Here is a 24,273-nt window from a genome sequence, read left to right as displayed (position 1 = left end):
CAGCCTTCTGGTTTGCAAAAAGTCTTACCGCATTATGTGTTGAATTAGTCCCTAATACACTACAGCACTTGCCTGCAAAGCTGGATAAGTGTAACCACTTGAAGTCATTGGCTCCACTCATGTTACACGCTTACTTAAGTGGAGTGCTTAACTGGAATGCTAGTTTTCAAGCTGAGGTCATGTCTCATCTCTGCTGAGAGAGGCCAGCATGCTTTCTGGGGCCACAATAATGCAGTGTTGTAGGGGTCTTAGAATAATTGGTGACTGCAACACGTGTCTTCAGCAAAATTGTGAATTTCCTGCTATTCCCTCATTTGGATCAATTACGTTACTGGAGCGTTGGTTTCTGTACACGGTCCTGTTCCTGGCTAGTTGGAAGAAGTTTCCATGTGATACAAGGAGATCCACTAAAGCCTGCCAGAAATAACTCATCTCTCCTGCATCAGGAACTAATCTTCCTGCTATTTTGTGTTACTTTACATACTGTATATTTCAAGATGACACTGAAACTAGACAACTAATACAGGTCTGGGAAATTACTTTCAGAATCCCTGTTGTTCTGCTCCTACGTGGACTATTATCTTTCCTTGAGATGCCTGACTTCTGTTTACATTAATGAGAGCTACGTGACTGCCAACAGTATCATATCCGAGATCATTCTGACTCACGCTTTCTGTCTATGTGGTGATTTTAAGCACTGCTGAATTTGTTTAGCTCCTCTTCAGGTTTTACTGTCACATCACACTCCAGGCTGGGTTTACACAGAGGTGTCTGAGCTCTGGTTTCGAGAGACAATTGAGAATCAGTGGCTAGGAAGCAGTGTATTTACGTGTATCGGTGGGTCATACTTGCCCTTGTTTGCAATTCCCAAACTTTCTGAACATCAGTCTAATGTCCACCCTCTGGTTCTGGTTCTCTCATTTCCTTGCAACTTGAATTCACTGAGGCTCCATTTATAATTAACGTACAGCAATAAACATGTCTGCGAGGCGATATTTCTCACCTAGCTTAGACATTGTATCTTAGGATGAGGTGAATCATCCTTTGGTGTTGCCTGCTTCTCTCCATTAGCTGTAAAGTCATACTGGTGTAGTAGTAGATGATTAATTTTAAACACCTGGATTACAAGGTGAATCATTGTCCCAGGGTAGAGAAGGCTCTGTCCTAAAGGCAACCAGGTATCACACACCTCTTCTGGTATCTCATTTGGTGCCTGTCATGCATTTTTGTAGCCCAGCCAACACAGCAAATATTCAGGGGTGCTGACAGCTTGTTACTGCTGCTACTGGCCAGCAGGACTTGAGGAGAAACCTATGTTGTGAAAGGGCCGATTAGCCTGGAGCAACACCTGGAGAGTGGTGAAGACAGTGAGGTGAGTGAAGGCAGAAAGGGAAGAGCTGGGTGTTAGCTATGCTCTGCCCCAGAAACCTTAGCTAGTTGCTGCCCAGTTAAGTCTTCTGGACATACAGCCCCTCCTCTCTGTCTCTCATATACCAGCAACAGTGCTCAGTAACAAAAAAGGGAACCGTTTGCTACAGCTGCTTGTCTGGTTAAATGAATAAAAATAGGAAAATCCAGGTGGAGAAATAGGAATAGGAAGGTTTCTTCATCTTATGCACATGAAGTTGGAGACAAAATATGCACCCTTCTCTCTGTTTAATACAATAGGGACACCTGGTAGCATCCAGATGTGGACAGATGTACGTGTTCCCAGAGCCATTCAGGGCTCTGGTCTTCCTGAGGAGGTAGCACATTTCTCATTCTCCCACTGGCTGCAATAGCAGCTGCACTGCTGTGATTCCCAACTCCGTTGTGCAGCACTGGGCTACCCTGGTAGATGGGCAGAAGCACTCTTCTTTGGTAAAATTAGCAAGCAGTTCACATACAAAATTGATCATCTCATTTTCAGGGGCTTTGATTTCTAGCCAATGAAGCTCCTGACGTTCTCATTTAAGGAGGTTAGGAATCATTTAACAAAATCGTTTTTTCACCCGGATGAAATACTCAGTGCATATCCTACAGACCAAGAGGCTTTAAACCTTCCTAGATAAAGGGCTCAGAGTGTAGCCCACGCAGGCTAGCTTTTTCCAAGAGCCTCTTGGACAAATAAATGTAGCAACACTAGAATTCTGGAACTGGCTTGGGTAAACTCCAGCAACATTGCACCTGCACATGCTGGAGCAAGTGTCCGACAGGAAGTGGCAGTAGCTGGGATCAGCAGTCCCTGCAGTATCCAGAGATCCAGTTCATTGCCAGAAGCCAAAACGTAAGCAAACCAAACAAACAGAAAAGAAAACATGACTCCTTTTGCTCATCCTGTGTTTGACAGCTGAAGACTCCCATGTGAAATGCTTCTTGGTACTATAACACGGAGGCCTCAAGCATTGGTTTGGTTGTTACTGCTGGCACAGGGCAACAGTTCGTTATATTTCTGCTGAGCAGCCAAAGATGACTAAAATAAATCTTGTATATCTGGAATATGAAAAGTATACATGCTGCAGGCATGTTACACAAGCTATATTGTATTCAGAGAACAGTAGGTTTGATGACTCAAGCTGATCTACCTTTGTGTACTATATGCATGTAATACACCCAAATAGGAGAATGTAAAGAAAAAGGAGCAGAAAAAGGGCAAGTTACCCTTACTGGAAGGGTAATCAGCTTGTGGGAGACAGAGTGGTATTAGCCATAAGGAAAAATAGATCATAAAGATTTCTTTGGGTTTTGTTTTTAAAGAGCAAAGACCAGAGACAGATCAATATTGTTTTTAATATAAGAAAAAAAATAAAAAGGCAGAACAAAAGAGACTGGCTTACTGAGAGGTTTGTCACCTGGAACAATGCTCTGAACAGGTAGAACAGCTTTTAATTAGACTGAAAGCATTTGATAGGGTTAAAAGATGGGGAACATGCAGCGCTTACTTAGATGAGCAGTTGGGAAAACAAGCACATAATCTCCCAGTTCACTAAAAAGATAATAAAAACCAAAGGATTTGAAAAAGAGAATTAAAGCCTACCCGTGCTCTTTACAGTAGGAGGAGATTATCCAGGCAGCGTTTCTTCCCAGCCACAACCAAGGACTGTCACGGCACCTCTCTCTCCAGCGTACCTCCATGGCTGGCGCTACAGTGTGTGAGCAAAACACCTCGTGATCAGCAGGTTTCTCCCCAAATCCTGATACTCCCGTGAGACATCTTCAGGTAGAGGTGGAGGCTGTAACCGGCTGCTTGCCTGGACAGCTGGGTTCATGCAGGGAAGGGGCCGGCACGAGGACTCCACCTGATGCAGCCTCAGGACATGTGCGAGGGACAGTTGAGGTGCTCTCGTCTCCAGCAGCACGGAAGCAGCTGACGTTAACTGATGGTGTCACTTGCATCTGATCTGGATTAAGAGCAGCACGGGCTGCTTGTAGCAGCATTGTAGAAAGGTTGTTGCACTTACAGATCTTGGCTGAACTAGGATCCTTCTCACTGAAGTACGTGGTCTGTGCTATCCAACTCTCCACGAAAAAAATCCCTTTCAAAAGAGCACCTTCAAAAAGCATTCAGAGCAGCTGGACAGGCACGTTCTGCAGCTTGAGATGCCGGCAGAAGGAAACAGAAAAGTCCACAGAAGAAGACCTGCACAATTTTCTTTGGGAAGTGTGAGTACATTTTTTTTGTGCCAATGTTTGAAGTGACCCTGATGCCCAAGATGAAACCTGTTGCATTTCTCTCCAATCAGGACAAATGGAGAGCAAAAATGAGAAGCCTGGACCTTGTGTAGCCAAGCTGTGTCTGATTCCTTGAATTTAAAACCTTTCTTGTAGTCAGTAGTCAGTCATGCAAATACACAGATTTCAGTTGCAATTTGGTACTTCAGCACTTGTAAAAACTCTGCTAGCGGCTCACCTGAATCTTTTGATGTCAAAATACCCCTTAAATAGGGTTTCCAGTGACTGCTTACAAAGATTTCATCTCCTCCAAGGCGTGCCATCTTCCTCCTAGGTGTTCTGGCTCATCCTCCAGGTTGGGACACACTTTAATGATCACTGTGATTATCCCCGGTGTGTAACAATACGCACAACAGCAGAATGTGCAGTTCTGCTGTCAAGGCCTGTTTTGCTGGAGGAAAAAAATCCCTTTGAACACCTTGGAAGGTCGTGCTGTGAATGACTAACCGCCTCTTATGGAGCAGTTTATGGAGCTTGGCCAAAGCACTCGAAGTGCTTTGGTCATATGTCCACATTGTTGCATTTAAATGGGCTTGCACAGTAAATCTTCCTTTGCCTGGGAGAATTTCAGATCCTTTCAGAACTGTTTCAGTGTTGCTATTTTCTTTCTATTTTTTTTTTATTTTTTTTTGCCTTAAAGGCGATGAGTGTTTCTGGCAGTTTGATAACTGGGCATGCCTCTCAGCAAGAGGTTACGATCAAGTAAGTACAAGTGTGGGGAAGCAGCGAATCAGCTAATTCTGAAGATCTTGAGCCAGATTTCTCAAATCAAATAGCACAGAGATCTAGCAGAGCACATGCTGCATTTGCAAGAAAAATAGAATATAGATTCCACATAAAGATCCTCAGTCTGAACGGCAATGAAGTAAGCTGAATTCTGAGCTCTGGCACCATGCACTCAGCGTATGATACACCACTTGAGTCTCCATGTACCGACCACTGCTATCTGCACGGTAGGTGTGAAGTCCACGCTGATATCTACGCTCCCATCATAAAGGCATAAAATAAACGTTTAAGAGCGGTGGGAAGAACCAACCTCTAAGTGCACCTATTTCTATTCCCCATGTGTACTAGACTTAGGGCCTCAACATTCAGGCTGCTAGGCTCCATCCCATGTGAAGCAGGCTACATGGATATGCGTTAAGCTTCATCAGTACCAAGAGACCAAAGAGATTGACGCAGTTAATCGGCCCCAAGCCACCCAAGTAGCTGTGTCAGTGCTGCCTGATGGGAGAAGCATTAACCCCCAAGAGCCTGCCGTGACCAGGACACGACCAGAGGCCAGCGGCGCTCGGGCTGTGGCCCCGGTCCTGCCCAGTTCACTAGCACAGACAGCTCAAGAGCCGTACACGCGGGATGCCTGCAAGCAGGAGGCACAGCTTAAAGGGCTAATCATGGGTTTAGGCAGCAGTAATGTCTTTAATCTGTTTTCTTGTACAGACTCATCATGAGGCTTCAAGTCAGCCACTTCTCAACTCAGCTTATTCCAAGCTACAGATATCAATTTACCTTCTTAACAGCACTACTATTACATGAAGTATTATTGCTGTGAAGATATACAAAGCAATCAGAAATACTGAATCAGTCCCACGGTATCACTCATTGAAGTACAGATCAACTCTTACAGAGCCCTCCCTTGACTGCACCTTTCAAACTGCAGATTTTTCTCACCCCCAAATGCATTTCATGAAAAGTAATTCATCTTTATGTGCTTCAAAAATCAAATTGGACGTGAGAGAGAGGAGAAATTAAGTTTAAGCACTGCACCACACTTCAGATCTTTCCCCGTATTCTCGTATGTGTCTCAAAGGGGTAGCGTGCACTTTTAAACACCCTCATCCCACCCATAAATGAGTTGTAAATGCCAGCTGGGACAGAATCCAGCCTGAAGTGTGTGAATTTACAATATCCTGCACCCATGGAATTTGATTTCATTTCGTATCTTTGCTACTGCAGCAATAGCAATGGCAAGGAAACTCAAGAAAATACCTATGATCTTCAGAAGAGGGAATGAAAAGCTGGTGTTTTCCAGAACAATAAATAAAATGGATGTGGTATTAAAAACAAGAACAAAAAGCCAGGCTTTAATAGCTATTCATTTTACTTCAATAACTCTCTTCTTGTTTAGTTATAACAGTGCAGGTACACACAAAAAGGCTATTGCTGAGCCTGATGAATACAAGCCTCTGAATTTAAACACAATCAGGGGATTCTGTATGCATCCTTTAGGGCAGATTAATTAGAATGAACTGCCAGTTACCAAGTGAAAATTAATTTCTTTTAATGCTTTTGCTCTGCCGTACTCATTTGGAGCATTAACGCATCTCATTTTTCTATACCATATGCACTGCCCAAATGCTGATTCATATTCCCTGTAGGCAGCTAGAAGAAATTTTGCTGCTTGGGTACTATTTGTGTCTATTCATACAGGGGTCAAACTTATTATGAGAGTGTGCATCACTTGCAGAAATTGCACTTGATGGTGCTTAAAACCTAGAAATTATAAAAATTCAAAAATATATGTTTTCCTCATTACATATCCTATTTTCCCTTTCATAACTTCATTATTATATATATATATATTACTCATTAATGCATGCCATGGATTCTAGCCTTCTTGTTAAAATGACGACCCGAGAAATGTACTTGTGAAGTTAATTTTTATCACATTTTTATTAAACATTTTTTCAGTTTATGCTTTGAACATAAATACATAAGTTTTATGGCTCATGTTATAAAAGACCCTACTATGTGTTAGAAAACATATACAGAGTATATCATAGTGGTTACACTTGCTCCCCTTTTTCCCTAATATTTTCCATAACTTCTATTAATCTAGAAAAGCAGTATCAGAAAGCAAGATCCAACCTACCCAGCAGCAGTCTGAAACGGCTATAAAGGTTATTTGCCTGCTGTAAAATAAACTTTGGTTCCTCTCTGCTTTCACAGTAAGGTAATACCTTGCTACGTACGCTGTGTATCAGAAAATAAGCATTGCACGTTGTGCTCAGTTCATTATTGAAAATCCAGTTCAAGACAATGTGTGTCTCTAGCAAAAGACATACAGCTTTTCTTTCTCTAAACCACTCAGTAAGACAAACAGATACGTTTGTTTTCAAAACAGTGTAATGTAAATGTGGTGTTGCTCTTACTGAAGTCAGTGGCAAAATATTGATGGACTTTCAGAAGAGCAAATTTGGATTTGTTTCTGCTGTTCTGTTGTCTGAACTGAAGAAAACAACATTTCAGCTGGAAGATAGGATTAATATTGCTTAACATTTTAAAACTCTCATGCATCATTGCCAGCAAATTCTGTAATAGCTCCATGCATGGATTTCCAGTTGAATGTGTGGGGGACTCAGCTTACCATTCTCAGTGATAAGGAACCACGAGAGAGTGGGCATAATCGTAATTCCAGTCCCAAAAGCATGGACGTGGAAGCCCACACCCGATGGGCACGTAGAATCACACCTTTAGTTTTTTTGCTGTAAGTGTAGCAAATGGACACTAGGTTATATATGCTTTATACACAGAAGAATCTTTTAACATGTTTTTCAATATACATACATTAAACTGTACGATTTAGTACTTCCACACAGTGGGCAAAGAGCAACTCCCAGGGCCATAGCTATGGAAGAGTGTAGAAAACACTACCGGCCTTGATCCCTCAGGCAAGACCAGGCACTAGGTCAGGAAGAGGAGGAAAATTTGGGGAAAATGTTACTGGCTGATGGCTTAGAGGCACACTAAATTGTTTTGCTCAAGGACTCGCGCCAACGCTAAGCCCATACCAATGCTGACAACACCCAGCTGAAGCAGTGAGATGTAGGTGGTGAAAGACACAGTGTAAAAGCACAAAACAGTAAGGAAGGACCTAAACCTACAATCCAACCCATAAGAAACTTCCTTCATGACTTATTGAAGTCGATGTTATTACGGCTTAAGAAGCCCATTCTCATCAGGATGTAGGATGTGGGCCAAACCTCTGAAAAGAAATGTGCGTGCATATCTGATTTTTGAAATGTCTATTTTAGTGCCAGCCAGCAGGCAAAGGTTCTCCGCAGCAGCATTCCCTCTGTCCCGCATACTGTGTGTCATGTGGCAGGAAGACACGATGGTCTCGTACTGTGGGGCTCCATCAGGCTTGGTGAGTCAGCCCACCCACTGACTTTGGAGTCAGCTTGATACAGGTTTGCTTTTCAGAGCAGACTGAGAATTTAGAGAGATACAAATTTGGTGAAAAATAGCAAAAGAAATTTCAGTAACGCTTATAATGCTGCTGCTACTTAAGAAAAACAAAAACAAACTATCTTATATTGAACAAACTAATCCAGTCCCTAGTACTGTTTACTTTGAAATATAACGTGCAGGGAAACACTAGTTACGGCTAACGTTGATTAAAACTATGCAGACTGAAACAAAACATGGTGTAATCAAGGAGTTTGTATTATAAGTAGCAGAAATAATTTGAGGGAAATCCATCCCCTTACTGGGATTAGAAGAGTTCTGAAGCAGTCAAAACTTGCACTTGACTTTAGTCAATGCAAACATCTGGCAGACTTTCTGCTTTGGACACAATTTATATTTTATTGAACTGATGGACAGTATTACAGTTCCTAACATACCCTAATGAAACTTGAGTCCTGATTTCTCTGCATCTTCCAGTCTATTGACAAGGGAAAAGGATGTTCCCAGTTCCTTCACTCAACACACATTAAATGCATTTTGATTGAATGCCGTGTCTCATCACCATTTTTTGCGATGTCTTTCTGAGCTGAAGGCTTTGTCTTGTATTTCATATGCACAGAGACTAGTGCAAAAAGCAACGTCAGTAGTAATCCCCAAATTCAACATTCCCTTTGGAAATATATTGATTCATGAAGAAAAGATGATGAATTAGGTCTCTGTTTAGATTTCAGCCCTCTAACAGCACCAAAGCAACACCTTTCCTCACTGAGTGAATGAACACAAAGAAACTGTGCACACTATTTTCACAATATCTGCTTACGAGATCATGTTTGGCTGAATCTCTGGGTGAAAAGTTAGGACCATATCTCTGCTGTCTGCAGTTGTGCAGTGACACTATTTGATAGGTGTTTGCCTGAGGATGTAGCAAAAATCAACTGACGTAGGGCAAATGCCCACAGTGATTACGTGCGCTTCCTATACGTATTGCAATGTTAGTGTGTTTCTCATTATTTATATACTCGTTATGCACACCTAATTAAAAATGGCACAGTCCATGTCTAGCTTTGATACCGAGCTGCCAGGAGGGAATGTGTTACCAGCACTACAATGCACAGCTGTTCTACATCTGTATTTTCTATTTGCCCTTAGAACTTTCTCTATGTGACAGACACATTGCAACTACTGAGAAAATTAATGCACTTTTTATACTGCAACTTTTTTTTTTAATAATACTGAGCATTAGAAATAAAAAATATCTATTTTTTACGTTGAAATAAACACGTGTCAATTAAAATAACTGCTTTTGTTCAGACCAAACTCTGGCATATGGAACGATGTTACAAACTATTATGGTAGTTACCAAATTAATATTAGCTTGCATTAGAATATTTATTGTTTAAAAATATTTGCTAATTTGTTAAAATCTACAGTCCATGCAATATGCCACTTTGGAAAAGGAAACAACCGCTGATTTACATAACCGAAAACGGCATGCGACAGAGCACATGTTCCTTGCCTTCCCTAAGTGCTATAGGACATAATGATATTTATAAATGTAAATATAAATAAGGTTTCTAAAGTCTTTAAAAGTGTCTAACAAATCCTTTCTGTTCTAAGTATCAAAGACAGAATCAACAGCTAAACTCTTTCCAATACTCTTAACACTGCAGAATGTTCTAAATATGTGAAGACTCTGCCTTGTATCTGTGATCCAGTCCTACTGAAACTGCTCTCATGTATGTAAGGTCTACTGGTTTGGGTCCTAGGCTGGCATTTGCTGTAAAAAGATACCAGACTTTGTTTAACAGTAGGAAGTTTTTTGGATTTTCTTCACTCAGATATTTAATAGTGGGATCTGCCAGACCATCACCGAAGACACTAATTCATCTTGTCGTTGCTGCTTGGTCTTCTTGTTCACTCTTCTGTGTCCTTGGCCACCAGAAATGACTAACACTGAAATCGCTTTCATTTTCTTGGATTTCTGTCTTTTACTTTTAAGTGAGAAATTTTGATCCTTCAAAAGCTCATAAATGTTACTGTCCTCTGGTCTATGCTCTAGGGAACTTGATCCGTGAGACAAAGTAAGGGATCCTGAAGATGAAGACAAGTCACTTTTTTGTGCAATGGATCCTACTGAACCTCCCAGCCAAACTGAAGTATCAGGGTTGTTACTAAGGGAAGAGCCTGGTCTGTCATTGTGCAGAACATTCTTTTGGTCGTCGTCTTTAGATTCTGAGCCAGGAGGCAGGCTGTTCCTCAACTTGTTTTTGTTTTTCTTGTTTATAGACGTAGCCATTACAAGAAACTTGACTGGCCCATTGTGTGCATGATATGAGACCATTCCTCTTCCTGGAGCCAAAAGAAAAAGACAATTAAAGGATTAAGAATATATAAATAAATAAAACACATAGCACTCTGCCGTAGGTAGTCCATTAAATTTGCTCAGGAATGCATAACTCTTAAAATTCTATTATATGCTTCCAGTCTGTCTGTAGCCTGTCTGTTGCCTTGTATGTACTCAATTTACAGAAAAAAATGTAGAAAGAAAAAATCACCTATTGTGCCATAAAGGTGTTTTAGGACTGTGTTAATAAATCAGCTAAAATGTGACAGTATGAATTCAAATTGACTTGTGCTGTGTTCACAACAGCGTGAGTACAAAAACTTTCTACTAACTTCATTATTATTTTTTTTTTTTGGCATTGACACAAATATAACATCATGAGTTTTCTCCAGTAGTCCACAAACAAAATATGTGGTTTTCAATTAATCCTACTGCAACTCTGTACCTTTCTAGAATAGCATACGAACATCTGTCTCATTGTAATAGAGCTCTCCACGCTATAAAGCAGGAACTAAAGCTCATCCTTCTGAATGCTTTTCTGGTTACCATGGCAGATTCATAAGGAAATGGCTGAACAATTTCAATTATTTTTTAAAAGTATTTAAACAGTGGGATGCTGGTAGTACAAAGAGAATTTACACTGTGCAAATCATTAGAATGTATGAAAAATAAATTGTATAGTGCTAAATTCAGAAGCTCAACCAACATCAGCGTATGTGACTTTTACGGTTTATATATACATATATATATATATACACACACACACACATTATACAAAATCAGCTACAATATAAAAAGGAATTAGGCTATCATGGAAAAAAACAACTCTACAAATCACTCTGTCCATCCCTAACTCCCTAATACTTTGCAGGTTATAATAAAAAAAAATCTGCTTTTACAGAAAGTGCAATGATATTAAGATGAATTATCACTACTGGAAGCACAACTGGAAAAAGTCAGACATTTTTGGTTCAAATTCCAAATACTGTATCTGAAGACTATAAAAATGTAATGCTGCTAGACCTACGAAATCTGACAAGTCTTGACCCAAAATAAATGCAAGAATATGCAGATGACATAAACCACATCAAAACAGAAAATGAGACAATAAAATGAAATGCTTTTTTGACTTTATGACTATGCATTATTTTTTTTTATTTCTAATATTGCTTCTCTACCTTTTAAGAAATATTCATCTGTTGTCATACTGGATTATTGCTGCGTATCTTGCTGAACACAGAGGATTACGTTTTCATTTTGAAAAGTTACATAAGGTTTTTTTTTTTTTTTTTTTTTTTCCTCCCCTGAAGGAAGTTACAAATAGCTTGCCTCATAAAATCTGCCAGCTTCCCTCCACAGCTCAGCAGCTCTGGCAGAATTCTGAAACCAAAATGTAGAATGGCAAAGGGGTCTTTAATTGGAATAAAATATACTTAAACAAATGTTAGTTCTGCTAGCAGCTTAAACACTTGCAAAATGATACAGCAGCATTCATACATATTTCAAACAGGGCATTGTGAAACTAACAAAAGCATCTCTCAATGCAAAAATACTGATCATTGTCCAAAAACCAAAATATATGTTCTCATATATACCAAGTCTTCAGTTTTGGAAAGAAAGGGTACAAAACCAATTTACTGAATAATCAGAAAACATACTACATTTTCAGTACCTATGTATCTAAACCTAATGCTTTCCCCAAATCTGGAAGAAAGATTGTTTGCACCACACTCTCTTCTCCTTCTCGTATTTTTACTATACTCCAACAGGATTAATGCCTATCCTATTCTTATTCCCTAAATAAAAACAGTTGTCCTGACTCAAACAACTGAGAGAAATCTAGGCAAGTATCCGGATATGTGGTGAAGCTAAGGAAGAATGACAAATACAATTTCATCACAAAGCTCTGATAAGTATTTCAACATGTAATTTGGCAGTCATTTGAACTACTGACAGAAAAAAATTAAAAAGAAAAAAGAAATGTTCAGTATAACACCATTCTACTCAATCCATTTGAGAAATTTCACTCACCAGTTACTTTGGGAATCCCCTGCAGGCGTGGCACTGGCAATGCTACTATTATACCCAGATTTGTTCCAACCAGTAATAAACCATGGCACACCAGAAGGCTGGTCACAGAAACACGCTGCTGCCCTGTGAGGTTTAGGAAGCACTGCATTATTTCAGGGTGATGATCTTTGCCTAGATCAAAGTAACCTCAAACACACAATCAGCTGTACTGTCTCATTCAGCAAAGCACTCATCAGAAAGGCAAACATTTTGCTGGGTTGAGGTATTAAACTTTTGTCACTACGTGGCAATTTAAATACAACTGAACTTCTTGTATAGTCTGTCCTTAATCTCAAAACCACAGTATCTAAAAGTAGACATAGAATCACAGAATCATTAGGGCTGGAAAAGACTTCAAGATCATCTGGTCCAACCATCCCCCTACTACAATGTCACCCACTAAGCCTTGTCCCTAAGCACCAGGTCCAACCTTTCCTTGAACACCCCCAGGGACAGTGACTCAACCACTTCCCTGGGCAACCCGTCCCAATGCCTGACTGCTCCTTCTGAGAAGAAACGTCTCCTCATTTCTAACCCAAACCTCCCCTAGCACAACGTGAGGCCATTCCCTCTAGTGCTATCACTGGTTATCTGTGAGAAGAGGCCGACCCCCAGCTCCACACAACTCCCTTTCAGGCAGTTGTAGAGAGCACTAAGGTCTCCCCTGAGCCTCCTCTTCCCCAGACTAAACAACCCCATTTCCCTCAGCCGCTCCTCACAGGACTTGTGTTCCAGGCCCTTCACCAGCTTCGTAGCCCTGCCCTGGGCATACTCCAGGGCCTCGATGTCCTTCTTGTAGTGAGGGGCCCAAGTACGCTTTTGCAAATATGCTATGTGTATTCTCAATTAAAAAACAAAACAAAACAAACAAAAAACCTGAAAGGCATTCCACTTCCTAATGTTCAATAATGTATTACTATAACATGCCATACTTGAGACTCAAACCTGTTCACAATTACTTTTTTCTCCTAGCTTTTATTTTGTGAAATACTATCAAAAGTACCATATCCACATTTGGGTTCCCCCGTACAAGAATGACGTTGGCATACTGGCATAAGTCCAACAGAAGGTCACCAAGATGATAAGGAAACTGGAGCAAATAATGTACACAGAGGGATTAAAAAAACCACCTGTCTAATGGGACGGTACACAGAAGACAGAGTCAGACTACTCAGATGTGCACACTGACAGGAAAAGACACCATGGACCAGATCTGGGACATGGGAAATTGCTATTAAATGTAGGGAGAAGTTCCTTCACCATGAAGATGGCTGAACACTAGAACAGGCAGCTCAGAAAGGCTGTGGAACCTCCAGCCCTGAAGATAATCAAAATTTGGCTGGACAAGTCCTTGTGCAACCAGATGCAGTTTGACTTGTTTCAGGAAGACAGACAAGACAACCTCCAAAAGTCTTGTCCAACCAAAATAATTCTACAGTTTTCTGCAACAGGTTATTATTGACAGGACTGATGTTTTTCTTATGAAAACAAAGTCTTTTTTTTTTGCTTACAATGAGTACTAAGTATGTTTGATTCAGTGTAGATGGATTTTCAAAACGATCTTGACAAGTTGCATAAATGGAAAATACTGCCTGCCCAAACTTCTGCCATGACCCAAGTTTACTCCGAGGAGCATTTGAACTCTGCTAAAGTCATCAAGGTTCAAAGCTTACACGTTTTTGGATTTACAAATAACTTTACATGCTGGGAAAGCAGTCATTCCTATCTTTATCATAGCTCTCAAGTTGTTAATCACCGTCATCAGTAAGCAAGGAATTTGGATTCTACATCTGATATAACTTTGATGAATCTACATGTTCCACACTTTGGAAAAGCACCTTAATTACGGTGTATCACAAATTAATGCATTTTCCATCTCTTCTCTTGAAGCTAAGCCAATTTACAGCCAAGAACATATGAATCACAGACCCGGTAGGAAAGCAGGGAAGAGCAGCTTGACTGCAGCCCAAAGGTTAAAACACTCAGCTGGAAAGCAGCAGGTGGACCACAGTCCAAGTCTTTCCTCACAGAACTTTACAAAACCAAAATATTTATCCAGCAATGGTGTGTTGTAAAAGGCGCATGTCAGCTGCAGGGCCAGATCTGGAACCTCGGCTTAGAAAACACATTCTAAAATACCCTAAAGGCAATTAGATCACCCTCAGCAGGTGTAACAAGCATGAATAAGTTGAAAAGGCTCCATCTACTCATGCAGGTTTTCAGAGACTGGCTTCCCACCAGTAGGTATCTCAGCTCCACTACACTGCTCTCTCTCTCCCTGTCCTCAAAGGAACAGGGGAAGAAAATACGATGAAAAAAGCTCGTGGGTTGAGGTAAGGACAGGGAGATCCCTCAGCAAGTAACATCAGAGGCAAACCAGACTCAGCATAAGGAAGATTAATGTAATTTTTGCTTATTGATAACAGACTACAGCAGAGACACCTGTGTTTTTCCATAAACTGTAGGTATTTATGCAGGTATGACGGCATCATCCCTCTTCAGGTAGGTAAGCATAAATGGGTTATGTCTATAGACAAATTACAAGCCTTTTGAAGCCCCCCCCTTTTTTTTTTAATTAATGAGATTAATTTAGTTTCCAAAACAAAGTACATAGAAACATTCCTTCAACACTGGTTCGATGGAGAGCCCTCTGGGGAGACACAGATTTCTACCTCAGGAGTCTGAGGGTGAGGGACAGTAAGGCAACCACACAGTACCAAAAACCACATCAAAGCCTAGAGTGATGACACAGATGGCAGCCCTGAGAGCGAAAGAAAAACACTGAAAACCCCACAATAAAAACAAAAGACTGCTTGTGCTGTTTTCAAAGCTGTACGTGTAAGAGATGATAACCATTTGGCTGTCCTCAACCATTTGCTAATATAAATTTTGCATTTACCTTTATAACAGGTCAAAAAAAACCCTCCACATATTGGATTTGTCAAAAATCAAGTCCTGAGTTTTGTGATTTAAAGCTCAAACCTGCTCAAGTTACATATGATATTCAAAGATCTCCCACAACCTGTGTCACAGCAAATGCAAGGTAACTGCAGGTTAGCTTAACCTCACTGCATTTCGCCTACAGCTTGTTTTACAAAGTACAAACAGAAATAATTAAGTACTTTTTTTTAATATTGTAGAAAACACCAGTTGTACTTTTGCCTGTCAGACCCTTTGCAGAAGCAAGATGCTCACATTTTTAACAATTGATCTTTAATGCTTTTTTTTTGGAAATGTTTGAAATATAAAATAATATGCATGATTTTATACACCAACCCTGAAGCAACTTCCAACAAGTAATTGTTACCAGTGATAACTGGTAATGTGCATTACTGTTTCCATAGGTGAAAAGAGCAAATTACAGCCAGCAACTCAGAATCTTAAACGCCGAGCACAGCCTCAAGCACGAAACATCTCTAGTGAGGTCAAAAGGAGTAACGTGTGCTTTGAAATCTGGGAAGAGCAGGAAACATCTGCATCTGAAAAAATCCTTTGAAACAGCACATAATAGCAGCAAAAAAAATATATAAACAAACTATTAAAATAGATATTAATTTTAAATACTATTTTAACTGTTACCCAAGGATTAACTCATGTTTTTCTTTGTTATTTTGTGACTTACTTTGATAGATTTCAAATTGAGAGAAAAAAATGTAAAACCAATTCTCCAGAAAGCGTTAAGCAGTAAGCACAGAAATCAACAACAAGGGAAAATCATAAACAGAAATGCCAAAACCAAGTATTGTTATCTTTATATGAAAACTTTTATTTCACTCTGTCCCAGTGCAGTGATGCAATTGTTAAACTCATGAAATAATCTTACCAAGATCTTGACTTTACCAAGAACTGAAGCCAACAATTAAGTTTACACACAGACAAATAGTTTTACTATGTTTCTGCTCTGTGTTCAATCTTTCTCAGGTCGCAACTTCTGACCCAGTCCAAACAACCACATAAATCCTCATGGGTTTCCACAGAGATCTGAATTCAGCTTTAGGTACTTGCAAGGACATAATGGTGCATTATCCTCTTACAAGAACTTGCTCTTCCTGTTATATAAAAAATCGTCTAAAAAACACACTGCACAAATCTAATGGGCTGACCTCAAATCTTCACCCATCTTTTAATCATTTCTCAGGAGTAAAATAATAAAGCAACCACGTTTTATGGTGTGGCACCTGGTGGGATGGGGTCAAAATAAAGCTATGAGCCTCAAAGTATAGTTTGTTTTTTGCAGAGAGGAAATGATATATTTTTTTCTTTGCCCTTTCCATCTGTTTCCAGGAAACACACATGTGCCATCAGAGGATATATGGATATAAACAGAACACAGCAACATCAACAGAAACCACCTCTTTGTTAAACAGGTAATCCTTCATCATCCCCATGAGCAAAGAAATTACGTCTATCAAGGTCACAGCAATCTTTTTAAAAGGCATGCTGGAGGACACTTTTGAATAATGAAATATTGAATATGAAGACAAAACACAAGACTATTAATAACAAATGGACTGCATACCCATGTTCTGTACAATTGATTGATTGATTTAATAACCAGGCTATGTGAACAGTGATGGAGGTGGGTGAAAAGTTGCCTTTGTTGAAATTTCCACCACTGATCATAAATACTAAGCATAAATTTGCCCTGCTAGATGAAGCAGATTTCATTAGCGAGGTGTTTCTATTTGATTTTGAACGTTCACAGATTTGTTTCTTTTACTCCACACGTCCCCTTTCCAGCTAACAGACAGCTTGCGCCACTTAAAATCAATCTCACTGTACTGTACTGTACTGTTGTGTGACTTATAATGATGATGATGTTCTTCAGCTCAACAATTATCTTGTTTTTTCACATTGCATTTGTGCTTTCTGGTGTTTTTTGTTGTTGTTGCTGCTGTTTTGTTTTAATAGAACATAAGCTTGTTACGTACTATTAGGAAGTATGTTATGGCTTGTATTTTTGATGATGTATGAAGCAAAGGTTCTGTGGAGCATTCTGTACTAAACATACATCCCACAGTTGCCTCAGCAACCCAGGTTTACTTTCCAGTCCTCTGCTCCTACATACAAACTTCCCGTAACTCCAGAAACCATTGGCTTGAGCTCAGACCAGGGTTGTTACTTACATCCCTTGGTGTACATGGACTACCTAATGACTGAGCACAACTGCGCTGTATTGTAAGCTTTGCAGGGACATGGTTGATAGAGGAAGTTCCGGGATTCAGTAGTTGTTTAATACCCGCTCAGATGTCTCAGCAGATTCCTTGTGGTCTTTTTTAAGCCATTTAGCTGACATATATGACATGAACATAACCGTAATCTGATCTATAACTTGGGGGCATTTTCCCAGTCAAGCTGTCTTTCCTTAGCCAGACCTTTGTAAACAAAAGGTGTAAGAGATCCCTACAAATGAACCATGATAAAACAGTGGATTTAGAAAAAAATATTTTACTTTTGCTTCATGGTCAGTGGCTCTGTTTGCTTTTCTACATTACTCAACTTTGCCGAATTGTAATGACAATAATTTCCTGTTACATTTCACTTACACTTCATTATTCTGTCCTACCCAGTTGGCTGCTGAGTTACCTTTTTCAAAGTAAAAGAGGCACGTCCTTTAGAACAAGGAGAGAAAGCAGTCGTGTTTAAAGCTGTCTTCGCCCCAAAACGGAGAAATCTAATGTTATGAGAACTGCTTACTGAGGTTATGAGAACCTCCTACTCTTCTGTCTTAATTGATTACTACAGCTATCCTTTAAATATAGCTTTGTAATTCACAGTGACCATTCCTAACACAGTGACAGTAAATTTTTTACTTTTACTGTGTAATAACTGAATAATTATAATTTCATTAAGTAAATGTAGTTATGTTCCTCTCATTTACATTGCTTTAAATGAAGATGCAGATAACTTGTTCAGGTAGCCTGTTAGGCAAATATTACACATCACTGCTCCTACTAAAAACTTGGCAAAAGTAGGTCAGGTTTTTGTAAGTTATTTCATGATCTTGCACTCTCCTTTTTTCTTAAGATCCTTAGAAATATTTACATCAATTTCTTCTGTCTCATTTTAATACAAATTGAATGTTTACCCATCTTTTCTTTTTGCATATTAAATTCCTGTTGGATTTCAGAAAACTAAGAGTTGTTTCTTTTAAAACTAAAAGATGTCCTGTAGCACACTTACCCTTCCAAACATTATTCAGTCCCTAAAAATCCTCAGAAAAGGCGCGATACACAATTCTAACTATGAAGCAACTTTACTCCTCCTTCTGTTTCAGTTTTTTCTTTTTTTTTTAATCTCAGCATATATTATACAGAGTTTGATTTATTCTTTGTCTTCTTTTAGTTCCAAAAGTTTTTACTGCTGTTTATCACGTAAACCTCCTACTCCTCTGTCTTTTAGCCTTTGTTGTTGCAGCATTATTGGGATCATATAAAAAGGCCCAAGAGGTGCTGCTAAATAATTGAAATTCATTTCATTTATAGAATGGAGTCTTCCCTTGGAACACTTGCTGTAATAATGTTCTACTCCTGAAATAAATTTCAATTTCCATTCACTGAAGCACATTTTGTGAAGAGACAGAAAAGGAAAAGAAAAAACACTAAGAATCTAAAATGAGTAAGAATGACACCAAGGAGATATAATTAGCTAAAACTCTTTTACAAAAAAAGAAAAAAATCATGTTACATCAGCAGTTTTATTACCATGGCAATGAACACTAAAGCTAAATTTGTTTGAAGATTTTTATATGCAGGAAAGATGTGTAAGGGAGGCCCTACTTCCTTTTTATCCCCCTATAAACAACAGAACATCTTGGAAGTTGATCTTTAAAAAATCTAATCTTGATTTCTTTGCATAAGGCTGTTGAATTAAATCATGCAACCTATTTAAAACTATTTAAAGGCAGGACATTTGCTGTTGTTCACTGTTGGTGCTACAGTCAAACAACACGTGAAAAACACCCAGGCTAGAACACTGTAAATGGACACAATTTAAAACAGAGCTTCATTGCAAAGCTAAGCTAACGTGCTCTTAAAGAAAAGACGGTAAGACTGAGACTGAAGAACACAAACATTTTGATGCAAGATTTATACCTAATTCTCCTAAGAATATAAATATAATATCAGTGCTGGAAGAACTGACGTCTACTAAAAGCAAAGCAATGAAGCTGGCACACAAATTCCAATAAAAACTGCAGCAGCTCAGTCCATTACAGTCTATAAACAGGGACATACAGAAGGGATGTTTCTCCCCTCACAGACAACTCATGGTCAGCCATGCCAGTATCATTCTTCTGTCTCTGTCTTCTCCTAACATTCTCACACCCCCTACATGATGTGCATCTGCTTAGTACAGCGTAAGCCAAAGACATCCCAAAGCATTTACCCTCCAGCACTACATAGTCCATAATCATATTAGGCTACATCAGTCTGTAATAACACCTGTGCATGGCAATTGAAATAAAAAGTGCCAGAAACAGGTTTATCTCACTTAGGCACTTCCCACGTTATTAGAGAGCCACTCACTTGCAAATTTGATACAGGCCAGTGCAACTGTCTATGACACTGATGATTTTGGGATGATTAAAAAGCTTCTGTCTTAGAACACTTAAAGATCTGCTAAATGTCAACCCAACAACCACAGGTTCCATCTTTGCCTATATGTAACACTAGCCTTTTAATTCAGCAAACTACAGCTCCAAACAGCAAAACACTGAACAAACTCCTAAACGGAAGAATGTGAGTGGTTCAGCTGACTTCACTGGGAATACTGATGTAACTAAAATTAAGCAATTGCCTTGGTGGTTTGGAACCTAGGCTAATTGACTCCATCATGTACTTTGATATCAAGTTCCAGAAGCAAATGCTAAATTTTGCAAAGCAAACACATTTTCTTGGTAGACTGCACTGCCCTAATGTTTTATAGTCACAAAAAAAGAAAGGACAAAACAGAATACTCTGCCTGCTTATCTATATAATTTACAGCCTTTAAAGGAGAAGAACTGCTACTCAACGAGCTCACTGCACACATTGTTCTTTTGGGAAGGCAACACACTGCGATTGACTAAAGTAAATAGTCACAAGACAGTTATCAAAGTCTGAGACGGATGTTCTGATTCTGGCTTTATCTATAACACTCTGGAAAATAACATTGACAGAGGCAAAACAAAAATGTTTTATCATATGGTGTGATTCAACTACCTGGCAACATATTGTGAACAGGCGTGGCAATGTTAATATCCTGGAGGTGTTTCAGCGTCTCTGTGTGGAACAGGCGAAGCGTGGATCCAGATGTGAAGGCAATCCAGACTCCCACTCCAGCAACAGCCATGTGAGAGATTACCATCCCCTCCTCTTGATGAGCTTCGAAATGGCTCTGTAAGAAAAACAAGATAAGTATAATCTTCTGTATAAGATCTATTAATTTTTCCTGTTACCTTTTTTTCTGGAAAATACATCATCATTAGTATGTAAAGATTCTCAGCTTTTGAACCTAAGTTCTAACTAAAGATAGAATAACTTCACCATAACTTAGATGGATGTTCAAGTGGTGTAGTAGGTTGCTAACTATTTCCCCTTGGATTTTAAGGGCTTCATTCTGCTCCCTGACTCTGTCTTCTAGCTCAGTAAGCTGGATACCCTGAGAAGAATTAGCTGAAGTAATAAAGGCTGAAGCAAAAAAGTCATTAAGTATCTCGGGCTTTTCCTCTTATCTTGGCACTATGATTCCCCTCACATCCAATAGTCCTCCTTTTCTTGTTTATGCACTCAAAAAAACTTTTTTTACTTTTTTTTTTTTTTTTTTTTTTTTTACTGCAGTGGTCAAGTTAAGCTCTAGCTGGGCTTTGGCCCTTCTAATTTCCTCCCTGCATAACCTCACATTTTTGTAGTCCACCTGAGTTGCCTGCCCCTTGTTCCAAAGGTCATAAACTCTGTTTTTATTCCTGAGTTCCAGAAGAAATTCTCTGTTCAGCCAAGCTGTTTGTCTTCTCCATCAGCTCATCTTTCAGCACACAGGGATTGCCTGCTCCTGTGCCAGCAAGACTTTTCTTGAAGAACGTCCAGGTGTCCTGGACTTATCTTTTAGAACTGCCTCCCAAGAGACCCCGTCAACCACGTCCCTAAATAGACCAAAAGTAGCTCTACAAAAACCCAAAGTAGTAGTTCTGCTGACTGCCCTTCTTGCTTCCCCAAGGATCGAGAACTCTATCATCACATGATCACCATATCCAAGAAAGCATCTTTTTGATTCAGACATTTCTGAATTTAGTAGTAGTATTGGAAGATAATATTTAGAAGTATTAGCTATTTTGTATCCCTGACCTTCAAAATATTGATGCTTCTTGTTAGAAAGATCAAAATGCTCCTTCTGAAGAAAGTAGTAATGCCAGACTTTCAGGATCTAGTGCCTGAATTGTTTTCCTTGATCTGGTGATTTCACAGTTATGACTTCTATGCGGCTCCAGGAAGGCTGACACATGTTTGTGTAACACACAAAATAAAGTTGTAGTGAAGGTCTTTAATCATTTACAAGAAGTAAAGATTTTTTGGTTCCTTTTTTGTCATGTCAGTAAACTGTTTATAAAGTTAAACACAGCCTTTTAATGTTGCACCAGCTATAACAAATACAGAGAGCTAGTCTGATAAACAAGACTTCCGTGATTAAATAAATGGTAAACTGTTCCTTGCATACAAATCCCTACCTGAAGGATATGTAAATAAATATCTTCATTAATATTCACAGTACATATTATATTTGCAGATAAAATGCAAAAGTACCCTGTTGCTCCAAGTGAAAGCATATTTCAGTTTTCTATGTGTTATAATTAAAAGTTACATCTTGGTCATTTTGCATGCAAATCTAAATTACAAATTTCTTGGGAAAAGCCTAAGATGATTATGTTTTGAATGTAGTTGGGTTATATAGTTCAATTTCTTCATCTAAATTCAATGAGTAGATGAAGATCACAGATGAAGAATAGAACTTCAAGCTTTCACAAAACCTAACTTGTGATATTTTACTTAGAGGCCGTTTTTTATTTTATTACTTACCAGTACAAAATAATCCATAAATTAGCACTTTCCACTGAGAAATTAGCTGCTTAAAAATAACGTGATTTTTTTTTTTTTAATTTTGTTTATGCTATTCTTCAAATGTTCATTAGAAAAAAATGAATAGTTTCTCTCCAGCTGTTAGGCAGTAGTTCAGATTTAGAGAGCATTACTATATTACTTTTTGACTCTTCTAATAACAACACTGCAGAATGCAAGGTAAGCACCCCTGACAGGTACATTTATATTCATCGCTTTCCTCAATCTCCACTCATTTTTTATTTTTTTTTAATCGAATAACATAGCTTTGAGCACCCTGATCTAGTGGAAGGTGTCCCAACCCATGGCAGCGGGGTCGGATCTAGTTGATCTTTAAGGTCCCTTCCAATCCAAACCATTCTGTGATTCTATGATCATGCAATTTACTCATCAGAAGTTACCCACAAACAACATCTTTTAAAGCCAGAAACAGATCTTATGACTAGATTTCCTGATATTCTCACAATGCATGTAAATGTTTTATTGCAGACAGCTCTTCATAACAATAGTTTTACCCATCTAATTGACCAAGGGAAGCCAGCAGAGGTAATCTTTTTGGATTTCAGCAAAGTTTTCAATACTGTCTCTCACAGTACCCTTCTGGACAAAATGCTGAGCTTACCGCTAGACAAAAACATAATGTGATGGGTGAACAATTGGCTGACAGGTCAGGCTCAAAGAGTTGTAGTAAGTGGGGTTACACCAGGCTTGAAGCCAGTCGCTATTGTGATCCCACAGGTTTCCATTTAAGGGAAAGTCAAATGCTCACAAAGTGAGTTTGCAGATGACACCAAATTAGGAGGAGCTGCTGACTCCTTTGAGGATGGAGAGGCCTTGCAGAAAGATCTTGACAAATTAGAGGGTTGGGCAATCATCAACCATATGAAATTTAATAGGCACAAGTGCCAGATTCTGCACCTGGACACAGCCAACTCTGGCTATATATAATGGGTGATGAGATGCTCAAGAGCAGCCCCATGGAAAGGGATCTAGGGATTCTGGTTGATGGCAAGTTGAATATGAGCCATCAGTGTGCCCTGGCAGCCAGAAGGGCCAACCATACCCTGGGGTGCATCAGGCACAGTACTGCCAGCCAGCTGAGGGAAGTGACTGTCCCGTGTTGGTGTGGCCTCACGTTGAGTACTGTGTGCAGTTTTGAGCACCACAGTATAAAAAGGACATAAAACTATTAGAGAGTGTACAAAGGAGGGCAACAAAGATGGTGAAGGGTCTAGAGGGCATGATGTATGAGGGGCAGCTGAGGTCCCTTGGTTTGTTCAGCCCAGAGCAGAGCAGGCTGAGGGGAGGCCTCATGGCGGCCTGCAGCTCCCTCACGAGGGGAGCAGAGGGGCAGGCGCTGAGCTCTGCTCTCTGGGGACAGCGACAGGACCCGAGGGAATGGCATGGAGCTGGGACAGGGGAGGGTCAGGCTGGGTGTGAGGAAAAGGTTCTTCACCAAGAGGATGGTCGGGCACTGGGACAGGCTCCCCAGGGAAGTGGTCACGACACCAAACCTACCAGAGTTCAACAAGTGTTCGGAGATCATTCTCAGAAATACAGTTTGAGTTTTGGGTGGTCCTGTGTAGAGTCAAGAGTTGGATTCAATGATCCTTGTGGACCCCTTCCAACTTGGGATATTCTATGAACTTTTGTTTATAGACTCATACATCAGTACACTGATCACATAATCACAGAATAGCTTGGGTTGAAAGGGACCTTAAAGATCACCTAGTTCCGACCCCCCTGCCATGGGCAGGGACACCTCTCACTAGATGAGGTTGCTCAAAGCCCCACCCAACCTGGCCTTGGCACTTCCATGGATGTGGCATCCACAACATCTCTGGGCAACCTGTTCCAGTGCCTCACCAC

The 24,273-nt window shown here is 39.7% G+C and overlaps 1 protein-coding gene and 1 long non-coding RNA gene across 9 annotated transcripts in view; one reads left to right on the top strand and one right to left on the bottom strand.

Moving 5' to 3' along the window:
- The first annotated feature begins 122 nt into the window (after positions 1–122).
- On the top strand, positions 123–8,013 carry LOC310896936. The gene is made up of 2 exons (XR_014581931.1): positions 123–1,372; positions 3,032–8,013. It is a non-coding gene; the product is annotated as an uncharacterized lncRNA (long non-coding RNA).
- The window catches only part of ARHGEF10 (Rho guanine nucleotide exchange factor 10), a 120,743-nt gene continuing 102,827 nt past the window's right edge, over positions 6,358–24,273 (bottom strand). For all 8 annotated transcript variants that reach the window (XM_083829898.1, XM_083829902.1, XM_083829903.1 and 5 more), the window contains 3 exons: positions 20,515–20,689; positions 12,275–12,397; positions 6,358–10,248 (listed from right to left, as the gene is read on the bottom strand). In XM_083829898.1, the coding sequence (XP_083686024.1) occupies positions 9,734–10,248; positions 12,275–12,397; positions 20,515–20,689 (813 nt within the window). In that variant the 3' untranslated portion in view covers positions 6,358–9,733. The remainder of the gene's footprint in view (positions 10,249–12,274; positions 12,398–20,514; positions 20,690–24,273) is intronic.

This window comes from Anser anser (genome assembly GCF_964211835.1).
Source record: "Anser anser genome assembly, chromosome: 3".
Classification (NCBI taxonomy): domain Eukaryota; kingdom Metazoa; phylum Chordata; class Aves; order Anseriformes; family Anatidae; genus Anser; species Anser anser.
The sequence above is the reverse complement of the archived record's forward strand: the minus strand, read 5'-3'. Positions and strand labels throughout refer to the sequence as shown.